We start from the raw sequence: 16,127 nt of genomic DNA, 5'->3' as shown, positions 1-16,127 counted from the left end.
GGAAGCTTCACCCGAACCAAGAGAGGAAGGACAAATGTTGAAGAATTTATTTTAATTATGCTTTTAACTCCAAACCAGGGAATTGAGGATTAACATTTCAGCAGCTGGATCTAATTGGTACCTGTTGGGGGATAAGGTGTCGGTTCTTGATTACCTACATGTCTACTAAATATTCTCCTGATCACTGCAGCTCAGTCGTACATCATTATCAGGCTGCACGCGTGCTTTCTTTATCCTGAAAACCGCTCAAACTTAAAAACAGGAAAAGAAGGACGCTCCATGCAAAGATAAGAACTATTTTACAGCAAGTGTGTCAGTCCGGATTTCTTGATGTTGAATCATGCATGTTAAGTTGCACGTAATTTCATGTTTTTCCACTTCTTATGTGTCCCACCTAGAGCAGATGTAATTAATTTTGCTGCCCCAGAAGTACAAATAGTCGGTATGACTTCAGTAGATAATTCAAGGCTAATGAGCCAGTTAACACACTAAACCACCTGACTTTCCTTCCTTAAATAGACAAGTCTTTTTTTTTTAAAACAACTTCAACAAAGCGACATCTCATTAAAGCTTATGCGATTATTTTAAGAAAGCTTGTAACTAATGAGTTGTTTGTGAGAAGTGCTAATTATTAAAGCAGGAAAAGGTTTGTGAGACACGGTGTTCAGTTTAACCTGTTTGTCATAAACAAATTTATCCAACAAACAAAAGTCAACAAAAGAGTCTTTGTTTATTCTTTATTAGATCTACACAGTGGTCTTAGAATATAATTAAACTGCTACCGTGGCACGTTTTTTCTAAAAAGCACAAGTTATTTGCTGTATTTGTTTAAAGCAGGAACACTAAATTATTGCTTAAATAAAATATTCTTACAAGATATATAGATTCATTTTAATAAAGGCGTTTAGGCACCAAATACTGTTTCCTTTAAAAATGTAAATTGCAGTAAACAATGCCTCTACATTAGACTTAATTTCAAAATTTAGTATTTTGTAGTATATTAGTATATTTATAGTAGTAGTATATTATTTTGTTTGAAAAAAAATATCAAACTTGCAGGAAAAATGGTAGAAATACATCCTAAAATTTTAACACTGCATGCATAGATCAGTTTTGTGGATGTAAAATCCTTTAGCTTAAATAAAATAGGAAATTGTGAAAATGTTGTCCCTGAAATCCTTTAAAAAAAATCACATTATTATTTCTGAACCCATTTTTGGATGAAGAGTCATAGTCCTGGACCACTGCCAGTCCTCCACCACAGCACGTTTCAAATGATAAATACATCTCAGTCACAACCCCCTGCATCTTTTAAGAACACAAGGTTTCTAAAGGGACAGGTCCTCTGTCATCATCCGTCAGACTCCCGTGCTTTTGGGCTTCAGCTCTTTCAGGGAGTAGGCCCGATCGGCTCACAGGAGTCGGGGTGTTTGCTCTATCCAGTCACCCTCGAAATCCTCAGCTCATGAACTGTGTGTAGCCCTCTGCACCCGTCACTATGACATCCATCCAAATCCGCATGGCCTCTGGAGACGGTGCCACCATGTAGTAAAGTCGATCGTGAGTTTTCACACAGAACGTCAGAGATGGATTTGGACTCTGGAGGATCACAGAAAGTTTGCTTCAACAAAAAAAGTTTTTAAAACATATATTTAAATATAACTGTATAAATAAATGTTTATACACATTTGCATTATTAAGAATTAAGAATAAAAAGCAGAACATTACAAACAAATACAATTTTAAGAAGTATTTAAGATGTAAATATTTGTTATTTTGAATTAAAAGGATGAATATAAAAATTGAAAAATGTATGGAAGTAAATGATCGATAGAAGTTTCAAATAGTATGGATGACAAAAAAGACCGAAGGAAATCTAAAATAAGAACATCCACATTCTAAATTAATGAAATAGACAAGAGTGTAAATTTATTACAAAACAATTGCTGTCTTTATAAAAAAAAAAATTGCATCAGAACACTTACACTAAATTTCCCCAAATAAAAGTATCCTGATCTCTTTAAAATAACTCCATTTACCTTTTTAAAATAAATTAAAATGTGTTTAAAAAATGTGCAAAATCTGCAACTATTTTGGAAATACGTAAATTCTGCGTGACGATATCTGAAAATGCTCAATAAAGTCTTCTTCGAAAAGAAGAAAAGGTGTTTACCTTGGTCGCACTGCGGAGGTGATCGTAGTAGACTTCTTCAATCGCCTGGAAGTAAATGAGTCCTTTCAGTTTGGTCTCATGCTTGTCTGAGAAGAGAAAAAAGAAAATAAATATATGAACCAACATTACATCCTGTCGGACTGATGCAAGACCTTTGCCAGCCCAGACACCAGCAGATGCAGCCTGTGATGAGAAGGATCACAGTAAAACACAAAAAAGCCTCTCACAGAACTTGTAGTAAAACTGTTTCAAAAAATTCTAATATATATATATGAATATATTGTAACACACGTTTTTATTACTAGACATTTTTTTTGTAATTTATTATTTTTTGGTGACAGTTTTATGTACCCTAATACTTCATTTAAAGTCCTACTAGGTGAATAAAGTACAATAAACGTTTGAACATAAACTACGTACATTATTGATATGGAAATTGATTTCTTCAGAAAACTGCCTTTATAATAATCAAAATGTGACTTTTTTTTCTTTGTGATTTTTTAATGAAAATTAAATATCGTTCCTTTTTTCACATATCTTTTTAATGTAAAAAATTACAGGTTCTTGCTTTGTTTTGGGATTTCTTTTTTTTTTTACTAATGTCTAAACTAGCATTTGAAGCCAAAAACAACAATTAATCTTTCATCTCTTCACTTGTCAAAATAGAAACAATTTGAGTGAATCACAATTTTGATTTAGATAACTTTAGGAGTAGTGTTCTTGTTTCCAGTTATTTAAAATTAAGGAAAAGGGATTTTAATATTAGATAAAGAGGACACAAACAGAAAGACAGGGGAAAACGATGAAGCCTTTTCTCTCCACTACTCATGTCCATGAAAAGGTATGAAGAAGAGTGTTCTGTGAGTAAAAGTTAATTAAGAGACCAAGTCTTTTTCCAGACATGCCTGAAGTCTTCCTTGTCCTCTATTCATGACTTGTTTTTTTACAGTTGTTTTTCATTTTTTCCAGTATTGTTTGCACTTTTGTTGCTCTTCTGTAGCTCCTGGCGAGGCTGAAAATGTGCAAATCTCAACACAGACTCTGCACATTTGAAAATCACATTTGATCATCATGTTCAAAACATGCTGAAAGCTGGTCAGAATGTTTTTTTGGTCCCATCTCTTCTGTTCCCTGTCCACAGGACATAACTTCACAGTCACTCCACTCTGAGGAGTTTGGACTGAGTGTTTTGGTGAAACTCGACGACAAAGCACATCGGATGAGTTTTTGTAGTTTGGGGCTGAACTGTTGGCGTGTAAAGTTTTGAAGCAGACTTTAAGACATTTCTTCAGAGAAGATCAGCTGTAAAACTTTCTGAATCCTGGTCTTGTTCAAATAAACATTGTCTTTTCCGCGCACTGTGGTGCACCCGGTAGAAAAACAAACATCCGCCAACAATTAAGAACAATCTTTTGAAAATGTGTCCCCTGCTTTTTCTTGCCTTCTCGTCTTCAAAAGTCAAATCTGCTTAGTAATGAGATAAATGTTTTTTAAAAGTGAGTTTCGTTTTATTAGTCACGAACAAGCCAGAAGCTAGCCTCCTCCCCAAGAAAAACACATCTACAGAAAGCATTGCATCTTATTTCATCACCGTCATCACCATCATCTTCGTTGGGAGTGAGGGGGTGAAAAGGCTAGACGAATGAGTGCAGAGAGGAGCAAAAAGAACAGGGGCGTTGATAGCGAAAACATGCTTCGATTCAATTCCAAACTTGATGGTACAATAGTGTTTTAAAAACATGCTTGTGAATAGATCCAGTTTGAGTTTGGATGGAACAAACTGCAGCACAGAGCTCCACTTTGACTGATATTTCTCACAGATGAATTAAAGCTCGCTTGACAGAAATATAAAACAAAAACTTTGAATAAAAATAATAAGGTCTGATGGAAAGTGAGGTCTGACTCTGGGTAAGAAGCTTTTCTTCAGGACATTTGCTACTTAGATCACTTTCATCGTGATGCTTTTCTTAAAAAAAGAATAAAAGGCCAGAGGCTGAAACAGAACAAGAACAAGCAAAACTGGATTCTCCATGCGGAAACAGGAAAGGTTATTTCGAAGTCATTTGTTTAATCATTCATGTGTGAGAAGTGTTCATCAAAAGCTAGAAATTCTAGGCCTCTAAGGCAAAAGAGAAGGCTGAGGGACATTACAAAAGGACTTGTCAGAGATCATCTATTGTTACTTTTTTCAGTCACGTCTTCCTTCTTGAGTTCACAAGTATCATTCAGTTGTCCACGATTACTCTTGATGTTTATTTTTGGTACTTTGTTTTCATACAGACAACATTTCTACTTTTACAGATGTTTTACACACATTTATTGTTTTTTCTAATGATGTAAAGGAACAGACGACATTTGTGGTAACTTAGAATAAACTAAAGACTGACATAATCCAGTTTTTGAATTTCTTTAGTGCTTGATGTTAACATAAATGTAGACGAGCTCTACAACCAAAACTGAACTGGATGGAAAATTCTCTGTCAGTTTACATGACCACAGCAGGGTGTGCTAAGAAAAAAGGCATAAAGGCAAAAACTTGTGGGAAACTACTCAATAATTTTTAAATTAGTTGTGCAATTTTTAGGCAGGATGTCTGCGCTTCCAAAAACTTTATTTTAGGAGAATAAAAAAGTGGAATTCCTCACCGACGTAATAGCAGAAGTTCCTCTTGAGACGGTCGAAAACAAACCAACGTTTCTTCCAGGACTTGATTTTGCCGCCCATCTTCACCAAATGACCTTTGCACATTTTCTCTGTGAGGATGACGAAGGGGCAGGTGTCCAGGCTGTGGCCGCAGGACTCCACATGGGCTCGGAGGTCAAACTCCTCCTTCCGGTTTGGAAGATAGCGAGTCATTGGACGAGCCTGTGTAGTAGCACCCATTGGAATGAATTTAGATTAATGCTCACTGTCATGATCACATGTTATCATGCCGTAGAATAATCAGATTGGGATTTTTTTACAATGTCAGCAAGCATGTTACTTACTGACTACTAATGACTACTTACAACAACTAACGAGTTGCATGATTTGCTGTTATGAAATGTATGTGTTGTTGATATGTTGTATGTGTTTTTGATATGCTGGTACAAAAATGAAATCGTTGAAACTTATTTTAACATGTGAAGCTTTTAAGGTAAATATGATGAATTAGTCCGTGAATTTTGTGAAATCCTTTTTGGTTTTTGTGAAATTGGTAAAATGTTTTTTTTTTTCTGTGTATGGACCCCAGGAAGACTAGCAACTACTGTGTGGAAGCTAATGGGTTTCCAAATAAATAAATAAATGCAGGTATCAAATTATTTTATTTGTTAGTTTTCTGTTGATTCTTTGCTAATAAGTTTAGAGTTCTGCCTCTCCACATGAATGTGTTTCTGATCAAAACGATCTTGACCTGACAAATTTAGAAAATCATCTTTTACTTGAGGAAACTCTAAGGATGGACTGCATGGTGGTGTAGTGGTTAGCACTCTTGTCTCACAGCAGGAAGGTCCTGGTTTGAAGCCAAGTTGGGACATTTTTGTGTGGAATGTGCATGTTCTGTGCATGTTTGGGGTTTTCTCCGGACACTCTGGCTTCTTCCCACTGCTGCAAAACATGCTTCTTCGTTTAATTTGCCCCAAGTGGGCATGTGAATGCTGTAGGAGTGTGTGGCCCTGCAACAGACTAGCAACCTTCTCCCAACGTTAGCTTGGTTGGCTCTAGTGACCCCATGACCCAGAAAAGGGATTCAGCAGGTTCTGAAGATGGATAAATGAAAAATCTAAGTATTTAAATCTCTGTACTGGCCTTGTGATTGAATGCTTTAACACAGTTTTCTATCTGTGGGTCTTATCTGCTTAAACATTCACTTCCTGAACTTCTACAGGACAATGTTCAGGAAAAACACACACATAAGATGCTTCATTCAGAAAAAAAAGTAAAACACAAACTTGTGTTTTTGCTGAACAAAATCTACTGGCACTTATTGTGCGATGTTGCCTGTAGAGTGGCATTCGTTTCGTCATGACTCCACGCAAGAAGGAAACCCACTGTGAGTCCTTCAATGATGCTACTTAAAGCTCTTGTGTGGACTCCGGCAGTTCCTGGGGGTTTGCTGCCTAACTTTGTTGGTTTCTGATTGGCAAATAATCAAAATCTCAGCTGCTGATCATCTTTTAAGCTCTTATGTTTGACGTTAATTTAATTACAAAGAGCAGCGACTCTTCGCCGTCCACGAGTCTCCAGTTGAAGACACGTCAGGCCTTTCTTTAAACTATAAATAAGTGTGCCCTGGCTTTTTTTCTTCTGGTTATCCTCTTTTGTCCTCCCCACTCCCTTGTTTTCACTTACCTTCTCTCCTTTCTTTGATCTTTTACACCCACCCTTTAGTCTTCTCATCCTCCCCCCTCAAAATGTCCCCTCCCCTCCTTGCCCCCCCTCCTCTCTCATCTCCTCCTTCTGTTCCACTGACCTGAGAGAAGTGTTTCTCTCTCATCTTCACCTCCTCCTCCACCAGCCTCTGCCTGTGGGCCGCCTCGTCCTGAAGCCTCCTCTCTGCCTCCTCACGCCTCCTCCTCTCCTCCTCCAACATCTGCCGCCGAGACTGCACCTCCCTCTCCTGGGAGCATCGGGACGTGAGAAGAAGGAACAGATGGAGGGAGAGGAAAAATAAAGAGTGGAAGCGGGCGAAAAGAGAGAAATATGTTAATGGTAGGCAAATATTGCAATACAAAGCAAATGATTGTGAGAAGACTCGCATGAGAATTCAAGTCCCAATCCAGGGTTTTGTAAAATATATCCCTTTAGTCTGTGTGTGGAAGGGTGAGCTTTGCTGATGCAAAGTGATCCTTTGCAGCTTTCACAGACTTACTCACAGGTCTGCTTTTTTCCTCAACATGAAGAAATGTTACAGATATAAACAAAGTGTTTTTACATCTTCCATTCACCTTAGGCTTACTGTTTACTTTGATTTTTTTTTTAAAGAGTTTTTTTATATGATCAGGGGAAAAAACACGATATTTATGCAACAAAGTTACACTGATAAGTTGACTGTACTTAAAATAGTTACTTAATTTAATTTACATGTTTTTGATGTTAACGAAAATTATTTTTTATGTCTAATTCAATGCAGCATTTGCTAAATTTAATATTTTTAAGCTATGGGTACTTAATTGGTTTAAGTAATCAACCTTCAAAAAACATTCTGGAGTCTACTTAAAAGTACAATGGTCAAAACGAGGATATTTTAAGTAAATTGCACTTAAATTTGATTTTTTTTTTAAACAAAAAAAGTTACTGACTACTAGATGTTTAAATCCTTTTTAAAAATGTGTTCCCACTCAGCACTCAATCATCTTTTTTAATACATTTGACTGAATAATACCCTTACTTACTTAATAGCTTTTCATTCACCGGCAATCACTGAGGAACTTGGACACTATAGTGCGTGAAAATGGTGTTTTGGATTTTTCTGATTTTTTACGATTCAAATTAAACAGTAAAGTTTTTCCCCTGAAGTTTAATATTTGATGAGGATTGTTTGAAAATAGGTGTTTTTGTGTTTGTTCAGTGCCACAAAGTAATTTTGTAAATAGTTTATGGCTTTAATAATATACACATATTTTTTCACTACTAAAAACAACATAAATATAAGGTAAAAAAAAAAAGTAGGATAAGTGCTACCCATTTAAAATCAATTCTGTGTTAACCGGGAAAGACAAAGGTTTCAATTTAAAGAGATTATAGAATTTTAGTGATGTTGGTTATTTTGCTAAATGATTAACACTATCAGCTCTGATTCCGGATTTTTTTTTTTGTCTAGAAAGTGGCCATTTTTGTGTTAAAGAGGACAAAGTGAAAGGCCACTGCAGTTCCCTGAGGTGAGGCCGTGGCCTCTCTCGTTAAACAGCAGCAGAGACCCACCCTGTTCTCGATCAGTCTGGCTTTCTCCTGCTGCGCCTCCTTCAGTAACTTCTCCATCTCCTCCATCCTCTGCGCCTCCGCCCCACAGGCGCTGAAACAGACAAATGAAGGTGCGTGGATCACAGCCATAAAAATGAGAGGAAGGTAAACAAACAGGCCTGGAAAACCAAACACGGGGAAACAGCAGGACAGCAACAAACATGACAACTTCCAAACTTCAACGGGTTGGCATGGCAACAGCCACTGTAGTCATGTGAGCGGACATGTAACAAAACATGTCACAGGAACAAAGAACAATGACCTTTTTTTCTAGGAGAAGGGGCAGACTGGAGTGTTCCCATGGAAACAGTTGGTTTTCCAGTCTCTCACCTTTCTGGGGTACAGGCAGAGTTGCCGGTGGATACGCTGGTCTCCAAGCTGTCTGAGCTCTCCAAGCTCAAAGTGTCGTACGCCTGGCTGCCACTTGGTGGCGGCTGATGATGCAGGATGGAGTGATTAACTGAAGGAGATGGATCTGCACAGAGAGATCGGAGTTCGGTTGTTACAGATCACCCTCTGCTGATAGTGTCAGGTCATTGCTGTCTGGAGGTTAGTGATCAGTCAGGGAAACTGATCATACCATAGCAAGGTTATACTTGAAAACTTCGTGTTTTATACCAACACACCACTGTTAGGCTTTAAAATAATCAACATAATTCTAGCGGACCCAGAGGACCTTTAAATAGGGAAGCCATTTGTCTCCGGGAGTCCATGTCTAACGGGTTAGACGTCTCTCTTAGCATCAGCTGTAATCCCTAAGAAAGATGCAAAAATATACATTTATTATGCTGTACACTTTTCTGCAATTGAAGCTGTGATGCATGAAACCAACCTTGGTGGCGGAATTTCTTTCATTCATTAGACTACTGGAGTGTGACATGACAACAGCGCCGGCCACGTGACTGCCTGATGATCCCTGTCCAACCTCACCTTCTGATTTAGACTTCAAAAGCTGTGATAAAAGAAATTAAACAAAAAAAAAACAACATTTTTCTAGGACCAGGAAAGGTTGTGAGATAAAAAAAAAAATACCAAGGATGGTATTTGGGGACAACATGTTGGGAGAACAAACAAGTTGGAGACGCCCTTAAACAAACTACCACGAAAGTGTAAGTGAATTTACCTGCCCATGTCTGCGTGTGGAAAAAGACTTTGCGGGCAGTGGAGGGGGACATGACTGAGGCTCTCCAGCAGCCATGATGTCCTGATACCAGCGCTCAAGATTAATGGGAGTCATAACATTCCTGCTCAGCTCAGCCTGGCTCTGAGGTGATCAAAAGCATCAAGCCAAAAGAAGAAAGCAAACAGCAGAGCATCAGCATAAAACAAGTTGCATGGATAATGAGGGAAAAGCTCTTTAAGCTGGAAAAATCAAAGAATGGTTCCGAAACTCAATGCAGCGCTTAAAAGAATAAATAGAGCAATTGGCATCTAGCTAAAACGGTTAAGACAAACCTGAGTTGAAAGAAAGGAGGAAGGACCGTATGCAGCGGAGCGGGAGGAGAACGAGGATTCAGACGAAGCAAGTTGGAATGATGGAGTAGAGGAGGAAGATGAGGGGATGACCCTCTGCATCCCAAATATCTGGCTTAATTGACTGACTGTGATATACTCCTTCACACAAACATACATTGAAGGCACATTTATAAACAAGGAGAGAGCAGAAGATAAAGATTAGGACAGGGCATACAGGCACATTTGAAGTCTTAGTTAATGAAGCAGAGTGTGACAGAGCAGGAAAGCGTTCTACCTCACACGGGAGAGCTGGTGGTGCAGAAAGGGAGAGGCAGTGGAGAGCAGCGAGGGAAGAAGGGAGAGGCTGCATAGAAGCATTTCCATACATCCTATATACATCAGACAGCCTCAGGTACTCCTGCAGCAACAGCCACAACACAGGGACAGAAGGGCTGAAGACACCCGCTCTCAGGTCAGTCAAAGTGTTGCAGCTCATTTGGACTTCAGAGGAGGAGAAATGTTAAAGTGAATTCATCTGAGCATGTTTGCCTTCCACATGTCACCTGATTATGTGTAATCTGCAAGCCTATTTAATCCAATGTCATTTTTCCTTATGCAGGCTTTTCACGTGTAGTAAAGGTGAGGAAAGGTTCCCTGTTTCAGGCCAGCTGGGAATGCCAGAATGTCTTTGTGGTGTCAGACTGATGCAAACATTTGTATTAGTTTTCTTCAAGTTTAAAAAAAGTTTGAATATTTGTCAGAGTTGCTGTTAAATAGTTGAATTTAGCTCACATGCCCTCCACAAACTTCTCAAGATGTTTTACAAAGAATCTTGGGTTGTCACCCCAGTGTTCAGGGAGGCCGGGTCTCCTTCTGAAGGCCTTTACGTTTGTTCAGTGTTTCCCAATGCCACTGATGCATCCCTGCAGAACTTTTGACCTGTTGTGTCATGCTGTTAGATGACTCCCCCCCCCCCCCCCCCCTCCCCACAGCATGATGCTACCACTCTACTATTTCCTCCTCCAAACATAAAAAAGGAGAAGCATTTGTTTTAATCCCAGGAATATATGGCTATAAAGTGTCATTTTTTTGTTTGATTACATGTTGAAATCATTACAGTCCTTTTGCAGCTTTCTCTTAAACCACAAATACAGAGCTCAAATTGTAAACAAGAGTGTTTTTACTGCTTTGAGTCAGTATTTTCCTTTTTATCAGGTGCATGCTAGTAGCTGCACATTTTATATACATAACAGGCAGAGAATCGCTCACCTTACAATCATTTTCCGTCCCAGCTTGTTTAAATCTGCCAATATTTCCTAACACGCATACCGCTTAGCTCACTCTGGAAGCTCACAGTTTGTTAGGCTGTCTTTCTGACCTGATTTTCCTCACATTTACCTCTTGAAGCCTGACAGGACAGAGTTCAGGGGAGGGAATGATAGAGGAGGAAGAGGCAGAAGAGGGACAGGGGCTATGAAGAGGGCCGTCCACATTAACAAGGTCAGTCTCGCTGATGTGAAGTGATTCCTGTTCAGAAAGTTCACCTGAGTAAAACAATCCACTGTTGCAATACTACTTCTCCAGTTCAGACGCCCCACCGCTGTGTGTCTGCTCACCTCCTTCACACTGCTGGTGGCCTTTGGGAATTGCTCCTCTCCTGTTAAAGCCTGGTATCTCCTCTCCAGGGAACATAACCTGTCCTGCTCCTGAAAGGTAGAATCAGCAAGGTATTAAAATGTTTTACTTTAAAATATTGGATTCCAGTCAAAAATTAAAACAGGAATAATATTTTTTTTACAGTTTAGATTATTTTTCAAGGTTTTATGGAAGTTGAAAAGTATATTTTGATTTGGCAGGTTTTTTTTCTAATTATTCATTAAAGATGCATGCTCCAAGAGCCCATATATTATCTGGCTGAATTCAGAATGTGGTTGTTAGACAAAAACTTTGATAGTCAAGAATTTTCCCAGAATGGAAAAGTGCACAAAAATATTTTTTTACACTAAAATGTGGCACACTGCAACAGTTCCTTTCTTTAGGATTTTTGTGTTAATTTTACATGCTGCATGTAAGTGAAACCAAAAATAAAAGGCAGAAATTTTACTTTTGTTTTAAGCCTATTTGTTTTCTTCAGCGAGGTCAGTAGTTTAGGAGCCGAGCCGACTGCTTTAAACAAAAGGGACTAACTGCTAAGTTTTTTGTTGCCGCTGAAGTTGCTGCAGTAAAAAGCTCAGAGAAAAAGGGCAAACAGGCTGAATAAACAAGCTAAACAGTTATTGGTACACCCCCATTAAGGTTGTTCTGCAGGTGCCGATTCAAAGGTTACAGTCATTAAAGCCACAACCTGGTCTGAGGAAAAAATGTATGTTGAATATGAATGACAATATTTAGCTTCATATAGGGTTAATGTCTTACTTGGCATCCACGTGCGTGGACATCACATTGTGGGTCATGTTACTACAGTAGTTAATTCTGCCAAACTGGGGCCCAATAAATGGCATTGACAGTGATACTTATACATTTGAGTAAACGGGGACTGAATTGCTTCTGTTACAAGCCTCCTAGTGGTCATTTGTTGAACTGTCCTGGCTGCAGTTACTTCTGTTTTCAAACCAGCCTCAAGTTGGAATTTAAAGTGTTGGGTCTGTGGTTAGAGTATGGTCCATAGATATAACAAGTCAGGACGTGGGTGCTTGGAAAATGCACAAACAGAATGTATTTTGTTTATACACGTGCTTCATACCAGAAGTAAGAACCAGAAGTGCTACCAACGAGTGGATTTGTTAATAAACAGTCACAGTAGTGAGTAGTTTAAATCTCTGTGTCTATGATGTTTGGGAGATTGATAAAGTATGGCAATAAATGCAGTTTTAATCAATGTCTTGAACGTTAATTTGTTTTATATATGTGGCCTTGGTCGCAAAAACCTTAATTACAAAACAATAAGTTACACCAAATGGGACCAAAAAATGGTCTAATTATATGCATTCACTAAATGTGTTGACATTTTTTCTTCATTATTTGACAGGTCTGAGTTTCAAGGGAAAATTGGTGTGGTAAATCTTGTGACAGAAGTACAAATGAGAACGGGCTCACCTTCTGCAGCTGCTGTAGAGCTGCAGTCCGTTCTTTCACCATCCTCTCACAGTCCTGAGACGCCTGTAACCCCAGTTGCCTCACCTGAGCGTCTAAAGCAGCCACCTTCTCCTGTGAATTAACAGTCCTTTTATTATTTTGTGTGTTTTTCTTAACACACAAGTAACAAAAAAGTTCAGACACTCATGTATCATTTCATGCATCTATCCCCACCTTCCTGTTGGCCACACTGTAATGAAACTCTGTTTGCTCTCGGAGCAGCTGTGAGCTCTGAGCCTCCTTCCTCTCCTCCAGCCTGCTCTCCTCCTCCAGCTGACAGAACTCCAGCTCCTCAAACTGCTTGGTGCCAGACTCTATAGCTTCTGCTTTCTGCTTGTGCACAGAAATATGTGAGTTATTCATACATTAAAAGGATTTATTTATGATCAACTAGTAAATCTCAAAAACTAAAAACAGCATCCAATCATATATTTTTGAACCCAAATATTTACAGGTTGGTTTTTTGTGTGTTTGTTTGACTGCAAAAGATTGTACATTTTTAGACAACCCTGCCATCAGAAAAACTTTAGCTTGCCAGTCGTAATTGCACACTAATATCACAAAATAATTTTGCAGCTGTTTTAGAAACATGTAGCACCAAAAAAATATTCTCAAAATGTAAACATTTGACATTTTATGCCAGCAACACATGTGAGAGAAGCTGGGACAGGGATGAAAAAAAACTGAAAAAGTTTAGTAATGTTAAACAAGCAATGTATCATAACGGGAATCGGCTGCACATCTGTAATATAACCACACATACAACCAACATTCAACTCACTTAGACAAAAATGTGTTTTCCCTCTTTATTGTCTGAATTTATTTAACCTTTTTAACTGTTCTTAATTATTAGCATTGTTTGATGGCAAAATTATCTTTTTTTTCTTTGTCATCTCAAAGGAATTTTATTTTTTTGAAGGACTGCAAAAGGGGGAAAACAATTTCATAAAAGTGCCAGAATCTTTTTTTTAAACGTCTGAGATCTACAGAGATGCATCAAGTATAAAATATATACTGGAAAAAATGTCAAAATGCCAAAGAAATAAATAAAAACATCAGTGTTTTCTGTTCTGACATTTCGAGCACCAACGTGTGGTCTGAATAATCCAAAGTTTTATGAACCTTGACTTTGTTCACAAAGCTGAAGCACATCTGTTCTAAAGAGAAAATCAACGGTCTCCTAAAGTAAGGTCAAAAATACATCTAGGATCATCAGAACACCAAGATGTATTAAGAGGTTACCTTTTTTTTATTTGCTTCAACCTAAAAGCATTGAAAGAACATTCTAAAGGCCCGTACACACCGGGACGAATATTCGCCAGGCGTTATTCGCCAGCGTTTTTCGCCACGTTTTTTGTGTTCACACCCAGGCGATTTTCCCTGACGATGAGTGGAGTGAACATGCAATTTCATTCCCTGACATTAGATGGCGCTTAATGTAAAACAGAAATACTCCTGTACACAAGGTGGCGCTGCGCAACTTTACGCTTCTTAAAGTCGCTTTTCACTCAGAAGAAGAGAGCAAGTATTTACACGCTTGTCAGAATCAAACAAAGAAAACATGAATATTTCAAGCACCAGTAGCTCGAACTGGTGCTTGGTTCGGGGATATTTTAGAATGTCCGTCATTATTGCTTCGCGGCAGTGTAGACGCTACTTGGCGTCTATCTTCTTCGCTGGTATGTGTGCTCAGCAAGGCAGTTTTGTGTTTGAGCGCCCCCAAGTTGTGTTTTACTGTAACTTCAGAAGCTCCAGACACGTGAGCAAAAGCGCCATTCTCATTGGTCGAGTAGATTTCGACGCAACGCGTCGAAAAAAAAAAACGAACCCGAGGCGTTTTTTTTTTTTGACGCTTTAACGCGTGGCGTTTTTTCGCGTCGGTGTGCACACTCTCGTTGGTGCCCTTTGTTTAGTCACGAGGCGTTAAACGTCGGCGAAAATCGCCGGCGAAATTCGTCCCGGTGTGAACAGGCCTTAACACTAACCAAAACAGTTTGGACCCTAAAAATTCCATCTCCATTCCCCAAACCTGCTTTATCCATTTTGGAATCACAGGGTTGCTGGAGCCTATTTCAGCAACTGTTGGGGGAAGGTGGGGTTTAACCTTGATTGGTTGCTGGTCAATCACAGGGCCACACACATTAACATTCACACCTAGGAACAATTTAAGGTCACCCAATTCACAGAGGAAGAGTGTTTTTGGAACATGGGAGGAAGCCATTGTGCTCGGAGAAATCTCACACATGCACAGGGAAAACATGCAAACTCCACACAGGAAGGACCCAGCAGGGACTCGAACCAGGACCTTCTCGCTGTGAGGTGAGAGTGCTAACCTAAATGTTCGCTAATGGGAAAAAATGCTTTCAAAAACACATAGATCATTGTTTTTTTAAACACAGCAAAGGGAAAAATGATGCAACAAAGGAAGAAATAAGCAGATCTGTCTGTTGCTCTACATTATGTTACTGGCATCAAATACCAAATATTTAAATATGGATTAAATAAGGAAACGTTTTGCTCAGTGACAACTGGCAGCAGCAGTATCCACCAGTTGGTGAATAGGCCAAAATAATTTTTTATTTGTTTGTATAGTATTCTGCCTTTCCACAGTTTTATTTTGCCTGAAGTAAAGCTGTGCAAGTAATTGTATAAATGTATTTTTTAATATGTCTGTGTTTTATAGATATTGTGCACTTTTTTTATTTGTCATAGGATGTTATAATAATTTTATATAGAAAGATCAATAAAAAATGTTATTACAGTAGTAAATGTGAGGATGACAGGTATTATACGACAAGCCAACTCTGCTGCAGCTGTAAATCAGGACTGCTGCGTCTGTGCAGATGATACAGGGCTGCAGTATTTGGTACATTAAAACTCACTGTTGCCAGCCAGCGGGCTGTGTGAGAACACTGACCCTGCTGAGCTGCTCCTGCAACTGTTCCCTTTCAGACAAGGGGCACTTATCAAACTGCCTCTTCAGCTCATTGTACTCATTCCTCTGCTTTTCCAGGAGGCTCCGCTCAGCCGACACATTAGCCCTCCCCTAAAAACACATATAAAAAGCACACACACACAAACAGAATTGTCCCCGCATTCAGACACACACACACCACGGCAGGGAGAGAAAAAAAATCCATGCCATCAGGTTCTGAAGCTCCCAATCATGACAGTTAAGAGTTAGAGGATAAAGGGGTTAGAGTGTGAGCTAGTGAGGGAGTGCAGTTAAAAGGTTAGAGGATAAAAACATCTGACTTTATCCAAAAAGCTTTTTAAATTACATTAAAACTGTAGTTTTTTCTGTTGTTTCATTTCAGAGGGGAAAGGTGGGCTATGTGATAAAGTGTAAGTGCCAACACAATGGTAACAGCAAAAATATTTTTTTAAACTGCTAAACTGACGTCAGAACACTGCTGTGTCT

General features: G+C 38.9%; 1 protein-coding gene across 18 annotated transcripts in view; it reads right to left on the bottom strand.

Annotated features, from left to right (window-relative positions):
- Positions 1-723: 723 nt before the first annotated feature.
- Positions 724-16,127, bottom strand: part of phldb1a (pleckstrin homology-like domain, family B, member 1a) — a 32,707-nt gene continuing 17,303 nt past the window's right edge. For 6 of the 18 annotated variants that reach the window (XM_078930482.1, XM_078930480.1, XM_078930479.1 and 3 more), the window contains 16 exons: positions 15,624-15,752; positions 12,881-13,036; positions 12,668-12,778; positions 11,188-11,277; positions 10,970-11,098; positions 9,867-9,989; positions 9,577-9,730; positions 9,240-9,385; positions 8,949-9,068; positions 8,793-8,871; positions 8,447-8,591; positions 8,078-8,168; positions 6,627-6,773; positions 4,819-5,038; positions 2,174-2,259; positions 724-1,599 (listed from right to left, as the gene is read on the bottom strand). In XM_078930482.1, coding sequence (XP_078786608.1) covers positions 1,459-1,599; positions 2,174-2,259; positions 4,819-5,038; positions 6,627-6,773; positions 8,078-8,168; positions 8,447-8,591; positions 8,793-8,871; positions 8,949-9,068; positions 9,240-9,385; positions 9,577-9,730; positions 9,867-9,989; positions 10,970-11,098; positions 11,188-11,277; positions 12,668-12,778; positions 12,881-13,036; positions 15,624-15,752 — 2,067 coding nt within the window. In that variant the 3' untranslated portion in view covers positions 724-1,458. Of the gene's footprint in view, positions 1,600-2,173; positions 2,260-4,818; positions 5,039-6,626; positions 6,774-8,077; positions 8,169-8,446; positions 8,592-8,792; positions 8,872-8,948; positions 9,069-9,239; positions 9,386-9,571; positions 9,731-9,866; positions 9,990-10,969; positions 11,099-11,187; positions 11,278-12,667; positions 12,779-12,880; positions 13,037-15,623; positions 15,753-16,127 lie in introns of all 18 variants that reach the window. The other 12 variants (XM_078930485.1, XM_078930483.1, XM_078930491.1 and 9 more) reach the window with 9 other exon arrangements.

This window comes from Oryzias latipes, chromosome 14 (genome assembly GCF_053564925.1).
Source record: "Oryzias latipes strain Hd-rR chromosome 14, Olatipes_Hd-rR_3.1".
Lineage (NCBI taxonomy): Eukaryota > Metazoa > Chordata > Actinopteri > Beloniformes > Adrianichthyidae > Oryzias > Oryzias latipes.
Note: the sequence above shows the minus strand (reverse complement) of the source record. Positions and strands in the feature narration are given on the sequence as shown.